At 44.7% G+C, this 26,949-nt stretch overlaps 1 protein-coding gene across 3 annotated transcripts in view; it reads right to left on the reverse strand.

Moving 5' to 3' along the window:
- The window catches only part of INPP5F (inositol polyphosphate-5-phosphatase F), an 84,032-nt gene extending 80,038 nt beyond the window's left edge, over positions 1-3,994 (reverse strand). Inside the window, exon 1 of one of the 3 annotated variants that reach the window (XM_080823094.1) lies at positions 3,865-3,994. Coding sequence is in view for 2 of the 3 variants with exons in the window: in XM_080823095.1 (XP_080679221.1) it covers positions 1,302-1,398 (97 nt within the window). In the remaining variant the exon portion in view is untranslated. Of the gene's footprint in view, positions 1-1,301; positions 1,574-3,864 lie in introns of those variants that run through there. The other 2 variants (XM_080823095.1, XM_080823096.1) reach the window with 2 other exon arrangements.
- Between the last annotated feature and the right edge of the window lie 22,955 nt (positions 3,995-26,949).

Below are 26,949 nucleotides of genomic sequence, written 5' to 3' on the forward strand. Positions count from 1 at the left end.
AGAAAATACACCCAGAGCCTCGGGAAAAATAACAAGTTTTCCTTCACCGCTCTCACAAATCAACTAGGTCTTCTTAGGAAAACCGGAGAACCTGCCGGAAAGTGTTCTGGAGGCTCTCTCTATGAGCTCAGGCAAGTTACTCAAGTTTCACACCTGTCTTCTCACCTGAAAAAGAGGATGCCACCACTTGCTTCTGTAAGGCTGTTGTGGGGACTGGGAATAATACATTAAGGAAAAAGGTCCCTGGAAACCATCTTATACACGGTAACAGCTGTGATAAGAAATGCTCATCTGGACTTTCTCTACTTTTCAATCCATACCATGTAATCCTTGTCTACATCACACACAAGAATTACACATAAATTTTAAATGTTCTGGCTATTTCTTTAGAACTCTATTCTCGCACTTCTAAAGTGAAAGCTCTCTGAGGTGATTAGGAAAAGGAACAGGCAACCTCAAACGAGGAGTGCTACCGAGCCCCCCCCCCGCCCCCCGCAAAGGAAGCCGCCTCCTGGGCCCTTGTCCGCTCTCTGAGGGCAGGGGCTGCTGTCTGACTCACCGCTGCCAACTAATTTTCCTAAGGCAGACTAATCGGGGTAGACCTAGGCATCTCCTACCAGCTTACGCGACACCCAGACACGGCCCCACGATACATCCTGTATGACAATACTGAGTCACACGAAAGTATTAAAAGTTCAACATCACAACGCAGTTCAGTTGTAATACTAAAATCAAAGATAAGGAGCTTTAAAATCGGGTGCCTATGAGGTAACCAGAACGAAGTCACACCTCTAACAAGAAGGGACCAGACACACACAGATGTCAACAGGGAGTGACCCTCCCGCAGGACGTTCCACTGAACCGGCGCGATCGTTTCTGGCCCAAGATCGGGCCAGGATTCGAACCCAGAACTTGTCTCAAAGGACGTGCCAGAGCCGCTCCGGAGTGGAAGAGGCCTTTAAGGCCAGGCGCCCCTCGCCCGAACTTTCCGGCTCGGCTCCGGTCCGCTCTCCCGGGCAGCAGAGGCGCGCTCGGAGGGACGAGGGTCGCCGGCCCTTTGTCCCCCGCGGAGCGGCAGAGGCGAGACAGGCGCTCCCTCCCGTCAGGAAATAATGACAGCTCGAGCGCCTCGGCTCGCGCCCGCCCCACCCCACCCCGCCCCGCGCGCCTGGGCCGCAGGCGACGCCCGCCCGCCCGGCTGCCGGCGCCGGGGGGCGGCCGCGCCCCCTCCTCGCCCCCCGCCCCGCCCGGCTCCGCCGCGCCGGGCCTGGCCCAGGGCCACCCCGCGCCGCCAGCCTCACCGGGTCGGAGCTGGAGGCCGCCGTCGCGGCGGCTGCACCACAGCGCGCGCTCGCCCTGCTGCAGGATGTAGTGGTCCTTGGCTTGGAAGAGCTCCATGCCGGCCCCGGGCTCCGAGGGAGGAGGCGGCGGCGGCCAGGCGCGCCCCTGTCTCCGCGGCCCCCGGCCCCGGCCCCGGAGGCGGCGGCGGCCCGCGGGGGGCGCGCGGGGCGTCCTAGTCGGCCGGGGCCGCCGGAGCCCGCGCCTCGAGGAACAGCGACTGAGGGAGCGCCCCAGCGGCCAGGCCCGCGGGAGGAGAACGCGCACCGGCGGCGGTGGAGGCGGCAGTGGCGGCGGCCTTAGAGGCCTCTCCCCCAGCTCCGCCCCTGGCACGGCTCCGCCCCTGGCACGGCTCCCGGCCCCACCCCCTTCCGTGGCTCCGCCCCGGCTTCAACCAGGCTCCTCCCCCTCCCTGTCGCCTCCGCGCGCCTCTTTCTCCTTTCCGTGCCCCTTTCCGCCGTTTCCCGCCGCCCTCCAGCTTCTCCCGGGTTTCTCCTCCTGGCTCCTCCCCCAGGCTCTTCCTCCCTGCTCTCCTCCTCCCCCAGCCCTCCTTCGGCTCTTCCTAGGCCCCGCCCCTGGCGGGCCCGCCTTCCCTCCAGAGGCGAGGGCCGGCTTGGCTGAGTCAGGGGCCAGCCGTCCTCCTGCCGTGTAACTCCTGGAGCAGAAGCTCTCTCGTGGGATCTTCTCTCCCATACCAGCGGGTTATTAACTACTTTCACCAGCCCTGAGGAAAGCCCGGCCGACTCCTTACATCCAGCCTGAAACCCCCTCCTCCCAGGGCCTGAGTTGCCCTCAGAGACCCAGACCAGGAGAGCCGGGAAATGCAACCCAGCACGCTGGTTCCTGGGGTCTAGCCCCAGCCAGGCTCTCTTCAGAGCAGGGCTGTCCTCTGTGTTGATATTTACTCTTAGAACCTTGTGACGTTTGACAACAGCAGGTATTCAACAAATACACATCCAGGAGCATGTAACAGTGAGAAACACACAAGTATTGGCACCGGGTTCTAACTAGCGAGGAAGAAGGGAGCAAAATTCAGAAGCTATCGTGTCTCGAATTAAGTAAGATGGCTCTGAGAAGACGTCAAAAAAATAAGTCCTCAATGAAGTGGAAGGGATCTAGTCTGACAAGCCTCCCCCCACCCCAAAATCTTTGAGCTATTTTGGAAGTCCAGCTGGTATGTTGAACCGAATATGGCTTGGGAGTCAGGTCCCTGGTTCCAGGTCCAGCTCCAGGTGTGATCTAGTGTGTGATCTGGGGGAGCTCTCCTGGACTCAGTGGTTGAACTAAATGGTCTTTAAATTACACTCTCAGTTTTATATATCAATGAGTCTTGCTACTTCTGTGTCCTGCATTCTGTCATGTTTTAGAAGGGAAGGGGGGAAAAATGAAGTAGGAGACAAGAAAAGGAAGGCAACAATTTTAACCTTCTGCTTAGATAAAAGTGAGAGGGCCCCCAAAGCAGCAAGGAATTCCATATTACTAATTATTGCAGCCCACACTGATTTCTCTGCTGAATTTCCATAGCACAGAAAGACCCATGATGACAAATTGTCCTGCAATCTCTGATAAGTACCAAGCCTCCTGGGCTGCCCAGACATCTTAAACATAAAAATCAAGAGGAGTGATACTATATCAAAGCTTTGTGATGTGAGTTGGACACATAAGATAATGGAGACAAGATTCAGTAAAACTGTAAGTTTCAGATTTACTATTGAATTCAACCATATGTTAACTTTCCTTAGCAAAAATAAATAGGTAATGAAAAAGTCCTGTGATGACTGTATGTTCTACAAATTATTCTGTTATTTTTAAAATTAATCGCATTGTCAGATGTGAAGAAAACAATGCTATTGTAATTGTTTGAAAACAACTGGCTGGTTGATTGAAACTTTTCCTGGTGTTTTGAATCAATGATTCCAACCCTAGCTACCTATTAGAATTACCTGGGGAGTTTTTCCAACCACACCAATGCTAGGACCTCAGACCAATGAAATCAGAATCAAACTGAGTTAGGCTCTGGCATCAGCATTTTTTCCTAAGCTACCGAGAGGATTCTAACGTGCAGCCAGAGTTAAGCAACACTTTTTAAAATGAAATTAATTGGAAAAAACCTGATAGCAGCTTAGCAGAAAACAGCAATCATTAACTAATACCATTCTATGGGGTCGGTCACCTCTATAAATCCAGTTAACAAGCAGAATCTTTAGGAGAGAGAAAACCTGAAGAAAAGTTGCTCCTAGAACCCGACTTTCTCCCCTCTCTCTCTAAATGCATGCCTGGCTGAGCAGAATGAATGAAAAGAGGAAATACTCTGTCCTTAGCAGATATCAGGTCCCCCGTCTCCTGCCACACCTGCCCTGCCTTGCTCCTGCTACAGAATTCTTGAACCGCAGACCCTGCAGCGTCCCCATTCCATGGCTGGCCTCCCCATCTCTGGCCTGTGGCTACCGGCTAGCCTCCATCACTCTCTTCCAGCTTCCAAATTCGAGGACCTCCTGCCCTTAAATGATGTCACCCAGGTTGTACCTGAAAGTCCATGTGATGCTGTTCTGCTTTTTAAACAGGGATGACCCTATCTTCTTTTCCATGTATGGTGTCCTTATACTCATTTAAGCATATTCACTAGGGAGGTAGGTTGTAGTATCCAGCTCTGTGTGATACCAGTCAAGCCAGAAATCTTTTTTTAGTCTGTTTATTTATTTAAAGAGATGATTACCAAGGGCTCTTCCAGCCCTGAAATCAATGAATGTGAGGAAACGTGTCCACATAGTTAAACTCCGCAAATAATGATGGTAAATGACTCAACTCTGATTATTGATTTGGCCTTCAGTATCAAGTTTATTATTTGTCTCTGAGATTTTGGGGTTCTGATTGGACTCTAGTGTCCTCTGGTGAAATTTGACTTTTAACATTATTTCCTGTCTACTTGTCCACAGTTTTGTATGCTGTTTTGTCTATGAGAACTTTCTTCAGTCTTGTTTGTATATGAGAAATCTCCCAAAGGAGGGACTTTTTTTTTTTTTTTTTTTAGTATATGTGCTGCCGAAGCGAGCACCCAAAGGAGGGACTTTTAACAAAATACATATTCTGCCTGCCAGGAGGCTGCTCATTCTTAGCTCTGTAGCTCCGGAGGTGGTTAAAGGCCCCAGGCACTCATAAGCCAAATGTTTACATTTGACCAGTGCTCAGCCAATTTCTCATGGATTTGCCTGCCAGTAAACTTCTGCTACCTCCTCCCATAATTTCGCCAGGGACAATTGGAAATTGTGACAGCCACTCTGGAGCACTGTGACATGCATAAAAATTTTGACAAAAGGGGGAAGGCCTCTCAGGAGACTGTCACATTGGTCTAAAAGAGATTGCTTTGTTCACTGGAGAAGACCATCTCCTTAATTTCTATACTTTAGGGGGTTAAAAAGTACTCAGTGTTTAATTGGCCTGATAAAATTGTCCACCCAAGTCATTGTTTAACCAGCTATAATAATTCTTTCATGTGTGTCTAAGAGAGAAAAAAATGAATCTAATCTCTCTGCATCTAATCTCCTTCCAGAGGGAAAATAATTAGCCTTTACAGTGATCATTTCATATTTGTCTAAAGCCAGCTCTCTCTCACTTCCTCTCCATTAGGCATTTACTTTTCAATTAAATAAAATGGTTAAAAAATTAGTTCTAAAAAAGCTAATTTGAAAAAAAATGTCCAAGATATATTGTTAAATAGAAAATGTCCAAATTGCAGAATAGTATTTTAAAGTATGCCATTGGGTTTTTAAAAGAGGAGAATGAGAGAGAGATGTTTTTATAAGCCCAGAAGATTTCTGAAATAAAATACAAAGAAGTATAGTTACCTCAGAGCAATGGGAAAGGGGAGGGGATGAGAAATTCAAGGAGGGCAGAAACTTCTTTTCAGTTTATATTCCTGTACAGTTTGGTTTTTTAACCACGTGTTTTTAATGCTTTAAATAAAAAACAACAACAACACTAGTTAAATGTGTGTGTATAAAAATCCTTCCATAGGGTGCCTGGGTGGCTCAGTGGGTTAAAGCCTCTGCCTTCGGCTCAGGTCATGATCCCAGGGTCCTGGGATAGAGCCCCGCATCGGGCTCTCTGCTCTGCAGGGAGCCTGCTTCCTCCTCTCTCTCTGCCTGCCTCTCTGCCTAGTTGTGATTTCTGTCTGTCAAAAAAAAAAAAAAAAAAAAAGTCCTTCCACCACACACAAAAACATTTTTAGGTAATCTACTGCCTAAGGGTCTAGAACCTTTGTCTGGACAACCAGAAATCCAAAGCATGTTTTTTTGTTTTTTTAAAGATTGTATTTATTTATTGACAGAGAGAGAGAGATCATAAGTAGACAGAGAGGCAGGCAGTGAGGGAGAAGCAAGCTCCCCGCTGAGCAGAGAGCCCGATGCAGGGCTCGATCCCAGGACCCTGAGATCATAACCTGAGCCGAAGGCAGAGGCTTAACCCACTGAGCCACCCAGGCGCCCCGGCATGGGTCTTTTTATTTTTCATACACTGCTTAGTACTTTTGAGCTTTCCTAACATCTTAAACGCTGTCAGAGTGAGGTATGATTAAGTAGATAAGCCATTTTCCTGCACTGTATACTTTTTAAAACAGAGCATAAGGAACAGAGATTTTCTTAAGCATATTTTTGAAACCATAGCAATAACTGTGGCTTGTTCTTCCCCTCTACCAATTATAACTCTCAGGTGGATGACCTTTTGGGTTGGTACCATCATAAATCAATAACAATGGTCAAAAATGCTATCTGTTAGATAATCATGTTAGAGATTTTTTTAAAAGAATGCCCTGGAAAATAACATGGGGGACTTGCTCCTAGAGAAACTTGGTACATCTTTGGAGTAGGTTTTAAATCCACTGTTTCTTTTCCTGGTGAAAGAAAAGAAAATCTCCCAGTCTACCACCATTTCGTAAGGGTAGCACTTGGCAACAAGGAAATACAGGGTTGCAGTTTTCCTACTACTGCTCCGTCCTTTTCTCTCAATTTTCTAGCCATTCCTCATGGAGCCTGAATTAGCAGAGAAGGTGTGTATTGGGGGATGGGTGTTTGTAGGGCTCCCGACTGGAGGGGCAAGGGCGTGGGGTACCCAGCTGGGGGGGAGCCAAGAGTGGAATGGGATTTGCAAAGTCTCTAAGATGATGTTTTTAACAAGGCCCATGATGAGTAACCCGAGACCAGCTGCAGATGTGGCAAACATCTTTCAAAATTCAGTCCTCATCTAATTTTAGGATTAGAGTTATGCTGTTGCTGATCTCAAATATGGCGAGATCCTAACATTTAAGCTGCCCGTAAGCAGTGCATCGTTTCTCACGGTTTTTCCCATCACTGTTCTATGAATTAATCAAGATTCTAGGTTGTAGGTGTGATGCTTATAAAGCTACAGCCTACGGGGCTCAGTCCAGGGCAGCACTGAACTTAAAAAAGGACCCATTCCATACAGTTAAAAATAATTTAAGGAAATGCAATCCTTTTGTATATGTCTCAATTATTATCAAGCCCTCTGTAAGTTGTTTTTTGGGTCTTACTTTTCTTCTCCTCATTGTCCTCATACAGCACACATACTCCCATCCCTTTCCTCTCCAGGCTCCTGCCTTTTTTTCAGCTCTTTGCTATGAAATCTGACCACTTAAAGATACCTTCCTTCTTGGAGGATGGGAGAGGAAAAGAAATAACGCAAGGGGAAGCCAGAAAGCTCTCCAGCTGTGGGGCAAAGGGGGCAGGCTGGTAACACTCAGACATTAACCACGCTGTCCTGCAGGAGGAGCCTGCTACTCCCTTGGGACTCAGCATAATTATTTTCATCTTGAACTGGAAATAAAAAAGTCTCCTGTAAACAATTTGGAGGTGGGGGCGGGGCTTACATTCAGAGTCCAAAGACCAAGATCTGGACTTTTCTCCCCTTGAGAGTTTATGATGAGAACTCAAGAGTTTGGCTCCGAGGAGAATCGCAAGCTTTAGGGATGGGCGTCCACCTGCAGAAATAGACAAGCTCCGGATCTGAAAGCACTTCCCAGTTCACCACCAGACCCTTGTTTCCTGCTGGCCCTAACTATGAAGTCCAGTACTTACTGTTCTGCCTGCTGACCTTGGAGCTGAGAAATCCAAGGGAGATGGAGAGAGACAGGTAGGAAAGAGCAATGTGATGCAGGCAGTTCTGATGGACTCTCTTCTCTTCTCCCCTGCCCACCCTCCTACCAGCCCTGCACCCTGCTCTAGGCCCAGTATGCAGAAATGTTTGCCAATTGCATGTGACCCCATCGGCTCTGGTAAGCGGGGAGCCCCTGTCTGGCCACCTCCTCCATTCACCAAAGCTGTGCGGGCAGGCAAATCTCCCACTTGTCTCCAAGCCTGGCTTCCTCCATGTAAAATGTGGAGAAAATATAAAATTTTCTTTACAAGTTTCTCAGCAGGATTCAATGAAGTCTGAAAGGGTGTTCTGAGCTATAAACTGTTATAGAAATATCATTTTATAATTTTGTAAAAATCTACTTTATGTGTAAAGTGTCCCCACTACATTTCAGTTTATTTCATAGGTTCCTAACATGTGATATATACAGAATATGACATGTTATATATTATATTATAATATTATAATATCATAATATTATATAATAATATAAATATAATATATTTTAATATATATTAACATTATATGTAAATATATATGTATATTTCATAGGTTCCTAACATGTCATATACTGTATATATGACTGTATATATGACATGTTAGGAACCTATGAAATATGCATATATATTTACATATAATGTTAATATATATTAAAATATATTATATTTATATTATTATATAATATATGTTATAGTATATATAATGATAATACATATTAAAGAAGAAATAGGGGCACCTGGCTGGCTCAATTGGTAGAGCATGGGGCTCTTGATCTCAGGGTCGTGAGTTCAAACCCCACATTGGGTGTAGAGATTACTACAAAAATTTTTTTAAAAATTAAAAAGAAGAAATATGTTAATACATACATGATTCAGATATTTTAGCTCAAATCACATTATTGGGGAATAGGAGTGATTGATATTAATCATATAACTAGAAGGTGGATGTTGGCCTTAATTCACGTTAGAGACAGAATTCGCACTGAGGCTAATGATACATAAGATTTGGGACTTTTGGATTTCATCCAAAGCCCTGTACCAAATTCTGTACTCATTTTGTATTTTCCTTTCTAAAAAGGACCCTCCATATTTTAAAAAGCATTGGGCACCACAAACCTTCCTCCCAACACTAGCATAAAAGAACATTCTGTGCTTCTACATTCCAGGAGAATTTTGTGCCTCCTCTTTGTCTTCTCTTGATTCGTCCTTCTGTCTTCAGATATTTCTCTGGCATCATTTTAGCCTCTCCTCTCCTTTCTAAACTCAGATATTCTTTCTGCCACCTCCAACTCTCTAAGCCACTAACAATCACGTGGTGGGGGAACACATGTATACACGCACCCACACACTCACTTCCATCAAGAGATAAATTTGGAGATCGGAAACAGTGTGTTCAAGAATAGCACCATTCATCCCAAATGACTCAGACGGAGATATTCCAGTTCATGTGGAGCCTTTCTAGCGAAAATGGAGCTAGGAAGAATTCTCTGATTTGATAATGCTAGGCTTATAGATTTTCCAGGAGAGGATTCAAAAGTGCTATTAATAGGAAGAAAGTGTTTTCATCATGTGATATCAGACTAGGCTGTCTCTGGAAAAAATGGAACATTCCTTGAGTCAAGGTGTGCTTGCCCTTGAGTGATTCAGAAGGAACCTGGTCACAGCCTTTCCTGGTCCAGGAACTCTCAGGAAGTACGCCAGACACCCCAGTCCTCTCCTAATTCATGAAACCCAAGCTCACCCCCCAAGCTCCAAAACACACACACACACACACACTCCAGAGCCAAGAGAGGAACATCCTTAGGAACACAGGCTGAAGCTCAAAGTAGTAAATACTTGGGGAGACAGAGGGTAGAGGTAGGTCCTAACCTGTTAGAAGGGTTGAAATTTTCTTTTTCTTTTTCTTTCTTTTTAGGATTTATTTTATTTATTTTATTTTTTTAAGATTTATTTATGAGAGAGATAGGGAAAGAGAAAGAACACAAGCAGGGTGCGGGGCAGAAGAGAGGGAGAAGCAGACTCCCCATTGAGTGTTGGTCTTTACCCTAGGACCCTGGGATCATGACCTTACCCGACTAAGCAACCCAGGCACTCCAGGGTTGGAATTTTCAAAAGAGGGACTGGGAGACGTCAGTCTGGGTGGGAAGATTGAATGAAGGCAGGAGGCAGACACTGAAAAACTGGAGAGAAATTGAGGACACAGGTAGTATCCATTCTATACTCTCTGAAGGCCTAGACTTCACACCACCTCACCCTCAGTGGTAGGAGCAAAAGACTAAGTCAGATGAAGGCAGAGCTTCCAGCCCTTCTACTGGACTGCTTTAGATGCCTTGTTGGACATTTCACTAAAAGCACAGCTGAACCAGCCCCTACCCCAAGCCAGCTGAGTAATAGCCCTCAAAGGTATCAGATCCTAATCTTGGAAGGCGAGATCCATTTTCTGAGGTCTGTGTAGCCACTGCCGCTTGTGTCATACTCGCCACAGGGCTGAAATATCTTATTTGGACCTGTCCCTACTCTACAGCACTGACAAAGCGTGGAGCCTCTGTCAAGCACTGTGCTTCTCCCTGCCCTGCTCACTTCTCGTGTCACTTTCCTGGGGCTGCTGTAACCAGCTCCCACAAATGGGGGGGGTTTCAAACAACAGAAATCTATTCTCTCATAGTTCTGGAGGTCAGAAGTCCAAAATCAGGGTGTTGGCAGGGCCACGTCTCTCTGGAGACTGGAGGGGAGGATCCTTCCCTGCTTCTTCCTAGCTTCCGGTGACTTCCGGCCATCCTTGGCACTTCTTGGCTGGCAGCTGTGTTCCTGCCGTCTCTGCCATCACTGTCACATGTCCTTCCCTCCCCACTCTAATCCAGTATGACATCATCTTAACAACTAATTACATCTGCTAAAAGCCCTATTTCCAAATAAGATTGCCTTCGTGGGTTCCTCATGGACATGAATTTTGGGGGGACACAATTCAGCCAAGTACACTTGCCCAAGGAACATTTGTAGGTCTCTTTGGATGGCTTGATTTTCTTTCACTGCCTCTTTTAATACACCAACCAATTCCTTATGTCTTGGGAAGAAAAAGCCATAAAGAGTGTAACAGAAACCTACATGAATTAATTGTCTCGTTTTCTTCTATTTCTAGAGAAAAAAGATTTTTCTCTTAAGGAAAGGCAAAACATCAGTCATAAGGACATTGAGTATGATAGCAGCCACATTATTAAAGTGTGAATATCGACAGCTGACTCCCACTGTTCCAGGAGTCTCTCTGTTGGAAGTGGGCTGTTCCCTGAACTGCTTTTCCTTCCCTGCCCTCAAGGAGGGTCCCATTTCAGCCAGCCAGCCTATCTATGGTGACGTACCTAGAGCAGATCTCCAAATTGATGGCTTTGCCACCCATCCTTCTCCTCTATGCCCACCCACGGCCCTTGAAGCTGAGACCCAGAATAAAGAAGGGCTATGGCTGGTACCCAGCTGTCTTAGCAACTCAGCATCCCATAAGAAAGTGCCACTGACTGTGTGGCTTAACAAATAGGAATTTCTTTCTTCACCGTTGTGGAGGCTAGAAGTCCAAGATCAACATGTCCTCAGGGTTGATTTCTTCTGAGACCCCTCTCCTTGGCTTGCAATTGGCCATCTTCTCACTGTGTTCTCATATGATTATCTCTCCGCCATGTGTTAGATTGTCCTAATCTCCTCTTCTTATAAGGACACCAGTCATATGGGATCAGAGCCCATCCATATGATCTTATTTTACCTTAACTGCCTCCTTAAAGACCCTATCTCTAAATACAGTCATAGTGTCATAGTCTGAGGATTTACTGTAAGAATTTGTAAGGGACACAGTTCAGCCCATAATAACAGTCAAAGATTTCTTCAGCTTACATACTCCTCTTCCCATCAATCCTAGCCATGCTTGGGGGTCCATCCAATCACCCTACAAGATATGGAATCTTTTCTCTAAGCATATATATAGATAGATAAATAGATATAAATCAGATACTTGCAATAATCTACCCATGACTAATGTATTCTGTGAAGTTCTTGGATCATTGAGAATACCTATTAAAATGATCATTTCAGAGACATATTGCAAATATTTTATTAACTGAGAAAATGGAAAAAAACAAGAGTCGGGAAATTTAGTTCCATTATTAATCTAATTGAAAACAACAGGTTTGCTGTGTGCTAAAAATAGTACCCGTGTCTGAGCAAGCCAGATGACTGAGAATAATTAATTTTTTAGAAAAATCATAAAAGCCTCAATCATAACGAAGACTTATGAGAAAGAGTCTTCTTCTTAGAGTACTCAAAAAGGGTAAGCAAAGGGCAATAAAAAGTTCAAATTTCAGAGACAGAATGAGAGCCAAAGGGTTGTGTGCCTAGAAGAAAAAGACATAACAGCTAACCATATTCACTCTAGAAGGAGTGAACAGTGATGCTGCAAAGTAGGCATGCAAAAAACATGCCTGGCACCAGGACAGAGGAGTTCTTTTCTTTTTTTTTTTTTTTTTAAGATTTTATTTATTTATTTGACAGACAGAGATCACAAGTAGGCAGAGAGGCAGGCAGAGAGAGAGGAAGGGAAGCAGGCTCCCTGCTGAGCGGAGAACCCGATGTGGGGCTCAATCCCCGAACCCTGGGACCGTGACCTGAGCCGAAGGCAGAGGCTTTAATCCCCTGAGCCACCCGGGTGCCCCATTTTTTTTAAATTCTCATTTTACAGCATCTGGTTTTTTTTTTTTTTTTAAGATTTTATTTATTCATTTGACAAAGAGAGCAGGAGAGCACAAGCAGGGGGAACAGTAGAGGGAGTGGGAGAAGCAGACTCCACTGAGCAGAGAGCCTGATGCGGAGCTCGATCCCAGGACACTGGGATTTTGACCTGAACGGAACGCAGACACTTAACCATCTGAGCCACCCAGGCAACCAGGACACGGGATTCCTATTTCAGCAGGTAAAACAAAAAAATTTGGGGAGGTAGAAAGTATGAGATAGGCAAGCTTATCACTACTGATGATGTAATTAAGCCATGGATCCTTTCTCGGGTCATCAGCTTAATGTCAATTCCAGGCTGTATGTGCCTGTAGCAGTAGGAGATGTAAAAAAAAAAACAAAACTAAAAACCAAAAACCAAAAAACCCATGAAGTCGACAAGATTTATATCAATTTCACAGATTAAACAACAAAAACCATAATCTACAGAACTGTCGAATCACTATATTGTACACCCGCAACTAATATAACACTGTATGTTAATTATACTGGAATTAAAATAAACACACACACACACACACACACACACACCCAAAACCTCACAGTGCTAGGGATGCATGCCATTTACACTCATCTTTGCAACCCAACCAGTGAGGGAATACAGTCAATTAAATATCTTCCTCTGTTCTAAGTCTGTGCATGGATTGAAAGAAAACAGCTGAGCTCCTGATAGAATGGGAAAATAGCGCCTTTGCCTAGGTGACACCATGACATCAGAACAAGAATTATTGTCAGGTACCAAAAAGAAGAGGTGTTAAGAGAAAAGATACGAACAAGTTCTGAGGAAAGGCCATTTTTTAAAAAGGGGGCGGGGGGGGGCGCCTGGGTGGCTCAGTCATTAAGTGTCTGCTTTCGGCTCAGGTCATGATCCCAGGGTCCTAGGATCCAGCCCCACATCGGGCTCCCTGCTTGGCGGAAGCCTGCTTCTCCCTCTCCCACTCACCCTGCTTGTGTTCCTTCTCTTTGTGTCAAATAAATAAAATCTTTAGTTAAAAAAAAAAAAGGAGGCAAAGGAGATAATAATGCTACCTCTGACGATTTTCCAGAGCAGCCCTGAGAGCTCAAATTACTTAAAAGACCTATTTTTATTCTGAGGTAATAGGAGGTAAGTATCAGCAGCGTGTACAGATGGTTTCCGTGATGCCTGCGTTCTCCTGGCAGGATCTCTAGTCCTGGAGGGAGCAGCACAGGAGAGGACCTATAGAGAGAATGTTTCTCTTTGTCCTAGAAGCATTTCCCCAGTCAAATATATATTATTTTAACATAAAAATACTATGCAAAATACCATAAAATTATTAATAATTATATTAAAATTTCCATCAAAAATCTCAAAGCTACTGAGAGCAAGAATTAGGCCTATTCTGTAGGTTAAAATAAGAAAGGGGACAGAAAGATGTGGTCATTTGGTCAGCATTTAAGTTTCTTAGGGCTGCCAAAGTACCACATACTGGGGTAGCTTAAAACAATGGAACGTCATTCTCTTACAACTTCCGAAGGCTAGAGGTTCAAAATCAAGTTGTTGGGAAGGCCACACTTCCTCTGAAGTCTCTAGATGCGAATCCCTCCTTGCCTCTTTTAGTTTCTGCTGGTTGCTGGCAACCTCAGTGTTTCTTGGTCTGTAAGATGCATCACTCCACTTTCTGTCTCCATTGTCCCCATGTGTCTGTGTCCAAATTTTCCTCTTCTTATCAGGCCACAAACCATTGGATTAGGCCTTCGGTATGACCTTAACTTGATTACATCTTCGAAGACCCTACTTCCAGATAAGGTCATATTCACATGTACCAGGGGTCAGGACTTGAATATATCTTTTGAGGGGATATAATTCAACTCACAACAGTCATTTTAAGAACAGAACATTGGTATCCAGGGGTAAATATACTCAAAGCCACCAAGGGCCATGTCTCTCCATGCAAAAAGGGAGACAATGCTGTGCTTACTGGTGAAATGACCCAGCATCTCTCTCTGAATAAGCTCTAGGAGTTCTTCCCTTTTCTAAGATTCATGATTCTGTGACTTGAAACTTATTGTCTATAGATAGATAGAATCTGTCTATAATGTCTTATATGACTTTTTCATTACAAAAATTTCACATTCCTATCCCTAAAGCTGATATCAGTGTTTTTCCTAGGAAACTTCTTCCAAAATGGGATGGTCTGCTCTAAACGATTTATCTATTCTTTAGAATGAAAGGAGGAGAATGTCTATAGAAGGAAAAACATAATAAAATGGATATTTTGAGCTTCTATTCAGCATAAGACTCTGTGATCGCTCCATCAGTCTACTTAATGTCATGTAAACAACCATCCCCGTTAAGGGATATGGCAGATGAGAGGCAGAGCACATGAGACCTTGCCAAAGTCTCATAGGCCCTAAGAAGGTAGAGAGTAAGCTACAGACGGGTGCATCCTTCCTTTGACCCTAGGAGAAAGACAACTGGAGGTAGAGAGAAGAGGAGAGAGGATGGTGTGGGAAGGGCCTGGAATGGAAGCGTCCTTCCTTCCCTCTGAACCAAGCAATGGTTTGTTTAGGAACTGCTCTCTCTGTTTGTGCAGTATTGCCACTGACGAAGAGAACCAGAGTAAGCCACTCACGCAACACCCTACAATAGGGGCCCATTGTCATGTGAGTCACGTGACTGTGACCTAAGCATTATTCTCCTCAACTGTGCCATGCTTTGTTGTGAGGCTGGAGAAAATCATGAAATGTAATCATTCTTTCTTAGTCTGGAGGAGAACCAACAAAATTGAATGATTCATTCATGGGTGACCCCACATTGTTTCATTCTACCCCACAACATTCTTTGTCCACCTTCTCCTTAAAAGCATTTATTCTCTCAATAACTACTATGTGCTAGTTTTCACAAGCTGATGACAGCTTAAAGCAGCTTAAAACCCCAATTTTTTTTTTTTTTACCTTCCACTTCTCCTTTTTAACTTGTGTTACTTCTTCACTTTCTGCTCTTCTGAACTATTTTATATTGCCTTCTTTCTCTGTGGAGTTTTCCTCTATCCTCACTTTCTTTTTTCTGTCTTCCAAAGGTTTCCAAATCATGCCAGATGTTTGACTCTCTCTTCCTTCTGCTTCTCTGTAGAATCATAAAAACAGAGGACGTAAGGGAAAAAAGGAATTTTCAGGTAGTTTGATGGCATCGTTTTACAGATGAAGGGCTAAGATCTAGGGAATTTAAGACATTTTCCCCAAAGTGGGGCGTCTGGATGGCTCAGTTAGTTGGGTGTCTGCCTTCGGCTCAGGTCATGATCCCAGGGTCCTGGGATTGAGCACCACAGAGGGCTCTCTGCTCAGCAGGGAGCCTGCTTCTCCCTCTCCCTCTGTCTGCCACTCCCCCAGCTTATGTGCTCACGCGCGCGCTCTCTCTCTCTCTCTCTCTCTCTCTGTCAAATAAATAAATAAATAAATCTTTAAAAAAAGAGAGAGAGAGAGAGAGACTTTTCTCCAAAGTGCTACAGTCAATTTGTGGAAGGACCAAGCCCTACAACCCAGGTGCCTTGATTACAATGCAGCGCTGATTCTTTCTCCGTACCTAATTCCACATTCATATAAGAAATCTGCATATCCCTGTCATCTGTACTGATCGCTTGTGCTGTGCAATAATGTCAGATCATAGGCTCTGGGTCCTTAAGGACCAATTTTGAAAAGTTATTCTGTGCTTAAAATGTTTGAGTCATTCCTAGGTAGATGGCAGAAGTAGTCACAAAAATTTGTAAAATGTGACATCCTTGTTATTCTTTACAAAAAAGAGAACTACAAAGGAGAAAAAAAATGGGGGGAAATCTTGATACAGTAATACCAACAGCAAAAGTGTTGAGAAAGTAAGAGGAAGTGAAATTATATGACTCAAAAATATACTCATGGTATACTCATAAATTTCCCTCGTGAGCACAACCTAATAATAAACATTTAGGTCATAGGTCAAACAAGTAACTAAAATCAACAGCACTGTTTTCCATGAACTAGAATGGGACCAAATGTTAGCCAGTGTTGTGTCCCCGATGGTCCTCACAGTTCCTGATGCATCATCATAAGTGCTCAGTGCACTGGTCTAATATATGCTGGCTGAGGGAGATACATGGTCTACAGAAAGCTAGGTTAGAAGATTGCCTTAGCTGGACTCAGGGTTCTTTTAACACCAAGATTCCATAACTCTAATTTTGAAAAGCAGTCCAAAAATGTTACCAATTAGTAATAAAGAATCTGCAGTTATGAACTTCCTCCACTTATCAGATGTTGAGATGCCTGTATATAATGGATATGATTTGAATCCCTTGGGTGTAAGGACAGCAACCAACTCAAGCTAGCTTCAGCAAAAAAGAAAGTTTCTCGTGCGACATGAGTGTGTTAAATGGAACCTGGTACTCACCAAATATTCCATGTGTTCCTCCACATTCCCCAACCTCTCTTGCAGTCCTTTTGGGGCCATGAGACTGGACCTAACCAATGGATTGTGACATGCATCACTTTTGGACTGAGGCAGTTATGAGTGACTCTACCTACTCGAAGACATTATGCTCACATTAAGTGAAATAAGCTGGTCAAAAAGGAACAAATATTGTCTGATTCCACTTATATGAAGTACATAAAATGGTCAACACATGGTTGCCAAGGCTCGGGGAGGAGGGGGAGATGAGGAGTTATTGTGTAAGGGGTATAGAATTTCAGTTTGGGTAAATGAGGAAAGTTCTAGAGATGATGGTGGTGGTGGTTGCATGATAATGTGATTGTACTCAATGACACTGGACTGTACATCCAATAATGGCTATGAGGGTGAGTTTCATGTTATATATCTCTCACCACAATAAAAAAAACAACAACAGACAAATAGAAAAGCAAGGTGGAGATAAGTTGTATGGCACCGAATCAAGAGGGAGAGGAAATTACATACATATATTTGCTTCTGTTTTTAAAAGGAAAATAAACATAACTTCTTCATTGTTAACTTTAGTGGAAAGGAGGGAACAGGGTAGCGGGAACAGGGCAACAAATTAGATTTATCTAAATATACTTTGTAGATTGGATTTTGAAACTCTGCAGATATATTACATAATTATAAAATAAAATTAACAATAAAAAAAAAGGGTGGCTGCATCTCCTCTCTCTCTCTCTTCCTCTACTCCAGTAAGCTTGTAGGCCACCTCTTCCGGATGACGTAGGTATAAAAGAAGGAGCTGCCGGACTGCTTAAGACTTCAAAGGGAGGCAAGAAATAAATTTGGGTTAAGGCATTGAAATGCTGGGGCGCCTGGGTGTCTCAGTTGGTTAAAGCCTCTGCCTTCGGCTCAGGTCATGATCCCAGGGTCCTGAGATCGAGCCCCGCACCGAGCTCTCTGCTCAGCGGGGAGCCTGCTTCCTCCTCTCTCTCTGTCTGCCTCTCTGCCTGCTTGTGATCTCTGTCTGTCAAATAAATAAATAAAATCTTAAAAAAAAAAAAGGCACCAAAATGCTGTGGAAACTAGGATAGAGTGCTTTGACCAATATAGCAGTTGATGTAGTGTGTCTGGACCATGCTATGTTCTCAGGACCTGTTGCTCGGATTGTCTCTAACCTGGGGGGGGCGCAGATGCAGCCAGGCATCCTCCTACAGCCCTGGAACCAAGAAGGACTGAAAACCATTTAGACTTCCTGTCAGACTCATATCTCTTCCTCGCTTTGCACTTCTGTTGTTTTTGTACTTTCTTCATGTAGAGACCAGTTTTCTCTGTTTCTCTCTCCACATGATAAACAGAAGCTAACCAGCCCACAATTCAGACATTTATATCTCCTCCAGTCAAGAGACAAGTTCAGATACTGTCCTGAGTCCCCTGAAGAAAGGATGCTACTGGCTTAGCTTGGGTCAAGTGTCTGTTTGTGGTCTAATAATATGGGTCACTGGGGGAGGATCCCATCCTCCTCTCGCCCCTGTTGTGATTGGGGTGAGCAGTCACCCAGGAGAAGTCTCCAGCGGCCTGCAGAAGGCAAGCCCTGCAGAATGACTCCCGTGGTTAGGGTATGGGTTCAACGATCCAAAATAATAATGGCATAAAAAAGAGAAAACAGGTTTTTTTCTCTTCCCTTGAAAAGGCATTTTAGGATTTGTACAGTGGGTATAGTGAGTTGAATAGTGTCTCCCCAAAATTCATGTCCATATGGAACCTCAGAACGTGACCTTATTTGGAAATAGGGTCTTTGTGGATGTAATCACTTAAGGATCTAAAGATGAAATCATCCTTGATTTAGGGGAAGCACCACATTCAATGACTGGTGTCTTTATAAGAAGAGGAAAAGAGGGCACCTGGGTGGCTCAGTCAACTAAGTGTCCGCCTCTCGGTTTTGGCTCAGGTCACAGTCTCAGGGTCCTGAGATCCAGCCCACGTGGGGCTCCACACTCAGCGGAGAGTCTGCCTAAAGATTCTCTCCCTCTGCCCCTTCCTCCACCCCCGACCCCCTCTCTCTAAAATAAATAAATAAATCTTTTAAAAAGGTAATAAGAGGAGAGGACACAGGAAACACACAGCAAAAGGCCGTGCAACAAGGGGGCAGAGAGTGGCGTGATGCTGCCACCAGCCAAGGAACAGCCGGGGCTCTAGAAGCTGGAAGAGGCAGGAAAGATCCTTCTCTAGAGTCTTCAGAGAAAACATAGACCCCAGAACTGTGAAAGAATAAATTTCTGCTGTTTTGAGCCACATGGATAGTGGTGATTTGTTATGGCAGCCCCAGGAAACGAATCCAGTGTTTCTCTGGGCGTCTGGGACCCACGCTCCTTCCAGCTTCCTTTCCATCATGCCCAGGAGGTAGCCCTCGTCAGCATGGTCCATGGTCAGCGTGGATCTCCAGTCTTCACAGTCACTGAGCATTACGATGGGAAGGAGGGCAAAAGGAGCTCACTCCCTCCTTTTAAGGACATATCTTGTGGTAGCACCCACTTGCGTTCCATAGCCAAGCCTCGCTGCAGAAGTTACTCTGGGTGGGCAAAGGCTCAGCTAAAACTTAGGTTGCTGTTACCAAGGAAGAGGAGGGGAAAAGATATTCATAAGCAATGAAGAGTTTCTACCCCTATGATGAAATATTTTTAAAGGTTTTTGGGTTTGGTTTGTCGACTTCCTAGCCTCTTATTTTATATTTTAACAAAAAAAAATCCACAACGGACTTCTGGAAATTTCGCTGCATCTGGATGTTGAATAATGGACCAGGGCCAGAGAAAATCAGTGGGAAAAGCATTCCAGCCCAAAAGGCAGCCCGAGCGAGCACACAGAGACCTTCACTTAAATTAATCACTTTGTCAGGAAGTCCGGCCTGGTTCCCCAAATTAGGTTACCTCCCTCTGTCTCACACCCATCAGTCTGAAGTTCTCCTTTGTAGCACTCCCTGTGCTTGTTCAAGTCTGTTGACCTGGTAAAGGAAAACTCGTTAAGGTCAGAGACTGTGTCCACCTTGATCACTCACCATGTCCCTAGCACCTAGTTCAGTACCCGGCACACAGTAGGTGGCTCAACAAATATTTATGATCAAATGAATGTGGGGACTAAGGTAGGAGACTGCATGTTTCAGAAAGATCAGGAACGCATAGGACCAATACAGAGGCACGTTAAGGAGCCAGCCAGAATGAAGACTAACTAGAAACGAGGGCCAGATTTTGTAAGGAACAGGGTCTGTTACTTTTTTAAAGCAGAGGTTTGCTTTAAGATAGTATGGAAGTGGTATACAGGATTTCTTCTTTTGTAACAGAAATAATGATACATATTCGGTAGAATGTTGGGTGGAAGCGATGAGATCATATTGTCTGGCCCATTAAAGGTACCCAGTCAACAGCAGCTATTACTAGAGGAGGGAAAGTCTGGGGTACTTAAATCAGTTCACTTTTTATCTGGCAAATTTTTCATGAGAGCCCCAAGTGATTCTGTAAGAGGGTCATTCACCCTGCCCCTCTCCAGGATGCACACCAGTGGGATATATGTCCAAGAATCTCTAGCCAGATGGGAAACCAAAAACCAACCTTCATGCAAAGCGCCAGTCAAAGCTGGATTTGACCATGGCTTAACCCTAGGCCTAAGGGAGATGTAGTCCTCCTCTCTTGCCACTGAACTGAACCGACAGGGCCCACAGGGCAAGGGTCACCGGATCTACCCTCTCGTCACCGTGGAGGTGTTTGGAATGAGAGAATGACAGATTCCCACTCTCCTCTTCCTCAGGAGGGTGGCCGAGTCACGGAGTGCTAACCATACAAGAGCATCACATGCGAATTCAGGAAATGAAAGAAGGGAGGAGCCTGGCGCCCTGCCTTTAAGACCAGTTACCATGCCCCGCACCCGCACCTCCCCACTGAGGTGAGCAGTGCTGTCAGACAGGCCGTGTCTCCCCAGGAGGAAGCGATCAAAGCAGAGGAGAACAGTGGTGAGATTGTTTCCTCCAATATTCTCCCAAAGGCGGAGAGAAACAGGAATCTTCTCCTTTACGTCCTGGGTCTCAAGAGGAACTACAGTTTTATCTGGTTCTCTCTAAGCTGCCAGGAAGTTGAAGGTTGGGGAGGAGGTTCCTGGGCGAAGAAGAGGATATACACAGGTATGGAGTCGTCAGTGAGTGTGGCAAGTCCAGAAAACAGTCTGTAGTGAATTTTGTTGAACGCATAGTGAGTGTGAAGAGGAAGCAACAGAACGGTCTTAACAGGTGGGCAGGAACAAGACAACGTGTCCAGACTTACTAAGTTAAAGAAACGTGTCTGCTATGGTTTCAGTATCTGTGCCCTCCTCAAATTCACGTGTTGAAATGCTGTTGAAATGATGGTGTTAGCAGGTGGGTTTTTTTTTTTTTTTTTAGCAGGTGGGGTTTTGAGAGGGGATGAGGTCGGGAGGTGGAGCCCTTAGGAATGGGATTAGTGCCTTATAAAAGAGGGCTCCAGAGAGATCTCTAGCCCCTTCCACCCTGTGAGGACACAGCAAGAAGTCTGTAACCCAGAAGAGGGCCCTCATCCAACCAGGCCCTGATTTAGGACACCCACCCTCCAGAACTGTGAGAAATAAAATTCTGTGAATTATAAGCTACCCAGTCTGAGGTACTTTGTTATCTAGCAGCCTGGATGGACTCAGACAGAAATAAAAAATGAGAAACAGACATCATATTTATCCATGAAATACTAGAGGCATTCTCACCAACTTAAGGAACAGGACAAGGATGCCTGCTCTTCCTGATAGTCGGCATTTTTCTGGAGGTTCTAGATAATGCAAAACACAGTTTAAAAAAAAAAAGAACAGGAGGCATAACAATTAGGAAAGATAAGACAAGCTTATCATCATTTCCAGGTGCGATTGCCTGTCTCTTGCTTTAGGACAGAAACGACTGAATTGGATGGAGACTCTATTAGCTCTCGCCCCCGTAACAAAATACGAGAGACGGGGGGCGGGGTGGGGGGCGGTGTTAGACAGAAGAAATTTATTTTCTCCAGTTCTGGAGGCTGGAAGGCCACAGTCAAGGCGTCAGCAGGTTTGGGTTTTCCCGAGGCCTCTCTCCTGGCTGCCTTCTGTGCCCTCACATGGCCTTTTCTCTGTGTGAGCTCATCCCCGGTGCCTCTTACTCTTCTTACGGAGAACCCCATAAGGGCCCCACCCTTACGATTTCATTTACCTTAATTATCTCTCCATATGCCCAAAGACCGTCACACTGAGGATTAAGGCTTTAATGTGTGAATTTGGGGGGATGGCATTCAGTTCATAGCAGAGACTAAGGTCTATGGCCATAATGGGGCTTCTGGAGATCTTCTCTCCTGAACTGATCAAAGAGAGGGGTGAGACTGGGAGAGAGACAGAGATCCAATTCGAGCAAGCAGGCAAAGCACCCCCCCACACCTGAGTCTCTCTACTTGTCCTGGCAGGAGCGAGTGGGAAAGAAAGGGAGCAGGTGTGTCACCCTCCCTGCGAGTTCTCGAGGCTGACTGCTCATTAGAATTACCTGGAGAGCTTTACAGTTGTAAACTCCTGGACCCCACCCACAGAACTTTTTAGGTAACTGGTCTGGGGGAGTCTGGGCCTGGGTACTTTTTTCCATAGAGGTATACTTCACATACCACAAAATGTACCTTTTTAAAGTTGTGTGACTATCACTGACATATGGTTCCAGAATATTTTCATCATTCTGTAAAGGAAGCCGCAGACCCCTCAGCAGTCACTCCCCATTCCTCCTTTCCCCTACCCTCAGCAACCAGCAATTTACTGTCTCTAGAGATTTGTCTGTGGGAGACATTCATTTAAATGGAATCATACAATATGCAGCCTTTTGTGTCTGGCTTTTTTCATGGGCTTGCGTACTTTTTTGGGGGGGAGGATCTTGCTTAACGTACAGCTGGAGTTATGCACCACTGGGCTAGCAGAAGTCCTCTCATAGAAAGGACAGAACTTCCAGAGGAATTTCTCTGAGTCTCCCTTAGGGTGAGCCCATAGCAAAAGAGATTCCCAGCTGCTCCTGCAGAAAAAGCCGATAAAGGGCTTGGACTGGCCGGCTTGGGTAACATAGTGGCCTGGATTAATCACATGATCACTCCTTTGAGCTTTAGCCTAAGAAAAATGAGGGAATCACTGAAGGATTTTACACAGGGGAGGACAAAGTCAGATTTAGAAACATTTACTTGTCTTAAGAGTTTAAATTACTAAGGAAAATCAATTAACCTTTAGACCCAGTGTACTAAGAGTCTGACTCAATGATGCTACTAATAAAAAAAGATATGCTCTGTAATGAAGTGAATGTTTGTGTCCCCCCAGAATTCACATGTTGAAACCTTACCCCCCACCCACCATGTGATGCTATTTGGAGGTAAAACCTTGGGGACACAATTGGGTTTAGATGAGGTCATGAGCGTGCCCCCCTCCCCACGATGGGATTAATATCTGTCTAAGAAGAGGAAGGGAGATCACCGCACAAAAACATAGAAGAAGATAGTTATTTGCAAGCTGAAAGGAGCATCTTCATAGAACCCAGTCATGCTGGCTCCTGGTTCTGGGACTTTCCAGCCTTTAGAGGTGTGAGAAATAAATTTTATTGGTTAATCCACAGTATTTTGTTATGGAGCCCAACTTAACTAGAATATTCTCTAAATCCAGTTACCAATATACAGAAAATACAGAAGACAGGATCTAGTGAAATGACACCGTGGGGATGAAATCAATGAAAACCCAGATCAGCAAACCCTACACCACAGACCACAAGTTTCTGTTTTTCTTTCAGTAAATACACTGCTAGGAAAAAAGATAGAGAACCAACAGATGAAAAGACTTGTAAAGGCACAGCAGTTGGGGCACCTGTGTGGTTCAGTCAGTTAAGTGTCTGCCTTCAGCTCAAGTCATGATCCTGGGGTTCTGGGATCAAACCCTGTGTTGGGATCCCTGCTCTGTGGAGACTACTTATCCCTCTCCCACTGTCCCCACCCATGCTCTCTCTCTCTCTCAAATAAATAAACAAAATCTTAAAGAAAAAAAAGACACAGCAACTAATCACAATGTATGGATGTTACTTAGATCCTAATTTTTAAAAAAATGTGTGACATTTATGAGACAGTTGAAAATAAGAACACTAGATATTTAATGATGTAAAGAATTATTCATTTTTTTTATGTGTGGTAATGGTATTTTAAAATCTCTCTTAGAAATCCTTACTGAAATATTTATGAATGAAATGACAGGATATATGGGCTTTGCTTTACAATATTATGTGAGGGGGGAGTGGGTTGGGATAGGGATGGGGCAAGCCTAACCTGGGTTGATGTTTGTTGGAGCTGGAGGGGAAGGAACACAAGAACATTATAATTTGTCCCCTTTAGTGTATGTTCAAAATTCGGCGTAACAAGAAGTTAAAAAGTAACAAAATATATATTGCTATTAAAGCAGCCATCATATTTATCCGTGAAATACTAGAGGCATTCTCATTAACGTAAGCAACAGGATAAGGAAGACTGCCTTCACTGCTTGGTAGTGGTTTGCATCTTTGTACATACACAAAAGTACTAAAACTATATTTCTTTTAAAAAGGAGGAAGGAGGGGCCCCTGGCCGGCTCAGTAAGTAGAGCATGTGACTCGACCTTGGGGTTATGAATTCAAGCCCCACATTGGGCATAGAGCTTACATAAAAATAAATAAATGGGTAATAAAAAGGAGGAAGGAAAAGAACACTCTGGCTATTTGTGGGAGTAACTGGGTTGGGGTTTGAAAAACTGAAGGTACAGAGACCAGTTAGGAGGCTGTTCGAACAACCCCAGGAATGATGGTGGAGGCAGGAGGGAGAAAGAAAAGTACATAGAAAGGAGACCACTGAGTGTTTGGTATATTAAGAAATTATTGTCAGTTCTTTTGTGTTGGGTATTTGGTTGGTGCCGAGAGTGATGGAGAGATAGACGTTGACTATGGTGTCCAATTTCCGGCTTGGGGGAGGAGGTGGCAACTATCCGCCGAAGTGGAAAACAGCAGGAGAGGAGACAGTCTGAGGGAGGAGGTGGTGAGTTCAAGTGTACACACAAGGACTTCAACATTCCTGTGGGGCATCCAGGGCAGCTGTCCAGGTGGTAAAGAGGTCTGCGAGGAGGTCAGGCAGATGGAGTTAGAACCTATTCGTGCAGAGCAGGTGATGATGAGCATGTGGGAGAACGAGACTGCCTGGAGAGGGACTAGAAAGGAAGAGAGGACTCTGGAGAAGGAAGGAAAATCTGGGCCAAGAGGAAGGTCAGCGCTGAGAGGAGAGGTGGGAGCCCGTAAGACAGGCTGGAAGGAAGTAGACAGCAAAGCAGGAGAAGAATGAAGGACTGTCCATTTTATGGAACCCATAGAAAAGGGAGCAGGAGAAAAGTCAATAGTTTCAAAGCTGCTAAACGTCCACATACAGAAGGAACTGGAACTCTCCATTGGATTCAACAACAAAGACGTCGTTCATGACCTCAGTGAGAGCAGATTTCAGGCGGCCAAGCACACGCACCAATCGCCTTGGGTTAAAGAGGGGCATGGGAGGAAACAAAGATGCTTCTCATGGCCTGTTCTTCTCCCCACAGTCCCTTCTAAGGCAGGTTGCTCTGTCCATGATCCAGCGGCCCCAAAATAGCTGTATCCTGTAAGATGAGGCCAGTGACCTATGACTTGTCTCAATTGAGGAAATTATCAGGCTAATTAAGTCCCATCTCCTTGGGCATCCGTCTGTTGATAGTGGAAGTCGAAGATCCGGAGGCTGACTGGCGCTGCAGTGGCCATTATGGGATGGTGCTAGATGGTAAGTAGAGAGAGGGGCAGAAAGGAAGAGATGTTCAGAGAGAAACAAAGAAAGAGAGAGGAAAGGAAGGGAGGGAAGGGGAGACGAGGAGTATCTGATGCTGATGGACTTGCAGTCCCCATTCCAAGTTGCTGTGAGACCAGCTGGGCTTCAGCTATGACACCGTGTGCTTCTAGACTTGCACGTGGCTTCCAATGGCTGGGGCAGCTCCCCTGAGCCATCCAGATGGGTTTCTACTCCCAAAACACTTGGGCAAAACAGGGAGTAAGAAAGCAGAGGTGGTGAGGGTAGACAACTCCTTCAAGAAATATGGCTTTGCAAGGGAGGAGTGGCATGGGGCAAGAACTGGATAGCGTGATGAGAGTAGCCTGGGGATATTCTAATGGTGCCGGGGAAAGCAAGACAGAGAGAGGAGCTGAATGCATATGAGAGCTGGGAAAATGGGAAAGCGGGGTCTCAGGAGAGGTACTCGGTAAGATAACCCTCAAACAGAGCCCTTGAGCTCAGCGTCCTTGGCACCAATGCATGGGGCCCTGCGCACCCCAGGACAGGGTGGGTCCCCTGCCCACTACTGCCCTTGTGTTCATGCCTCCTCGGTAGGAGGGAAGTTGCAATGACCCTGTTGCTCTCTCTTAGTCCACGGTGCCTTTCTACAGGCCTGTAGCCGCTCGGGTTCAGTGTATAATATATGATGTCAAATGCCCAGCAGACTCGCTAAGTCACGGCCTGCAGGCGTTTGGGGGCTGTATATGATTGCTTACCATCGACGTCAGTAGCACCTGGCTCTAATACAGAGCTTCAAAGGCAGAGTGCTATATTCTGGTTGTTTCTAGCTATATCATTCAATATCTGTGCTCTGTGATCCAGCTTTCTTAAACTTTATAAACACTGGTTTTAACAGATGCGTTGGGGGATAAACAGCAATGTTCATCTGGGTATGTGATATAAAACAAGGAATGAGGGATTGATGCTAAAGAAAATGCCACTCCTCCTTATTTATTCCCCCAAAGTTGAAAGAGTACTGAAATGTAGAACTTACAATGTAAAAGTTTTCTGCATTTCATTTCCAGAGAAAACGTCTATTTATAATCTGACATATGTTTTTCCCAGACCTGAGAGGACAAACATAAGATAGACACATAAATGCAACCTAAATGCTGTCATGAACCTTCTCCTCCACAGTCTTTTTCACTTAACAATACTCCAAAGTGAAGAGATGGCCTAATAATTTTGTAGAGTATATATGCATAGAAAAAATAATGAAAGGAAATATAATGTGAATAGCAATTATCCCTGAGTGTTAACAGCATGGAAAAGTTTTTTCTTTATATATATTTTTTGTATTCTAAATTTTTTTTGCAACAGAAGTACATTACTTCTAAAATCAATATATATATGAATACACATATGCGTATATAGATAATTGATACATATACATATTTTACTCGCATAGATATACAAT

Source organism: Martes martes, assembly GCF_963455335.1.
Source record: "Martes martes genome assembly, chromosome: 14".
NCBI lineage: Eukaryota > Metazoa > Chordata > Mammalia > Carnivora > Mustelidae > Martes > Martes martes.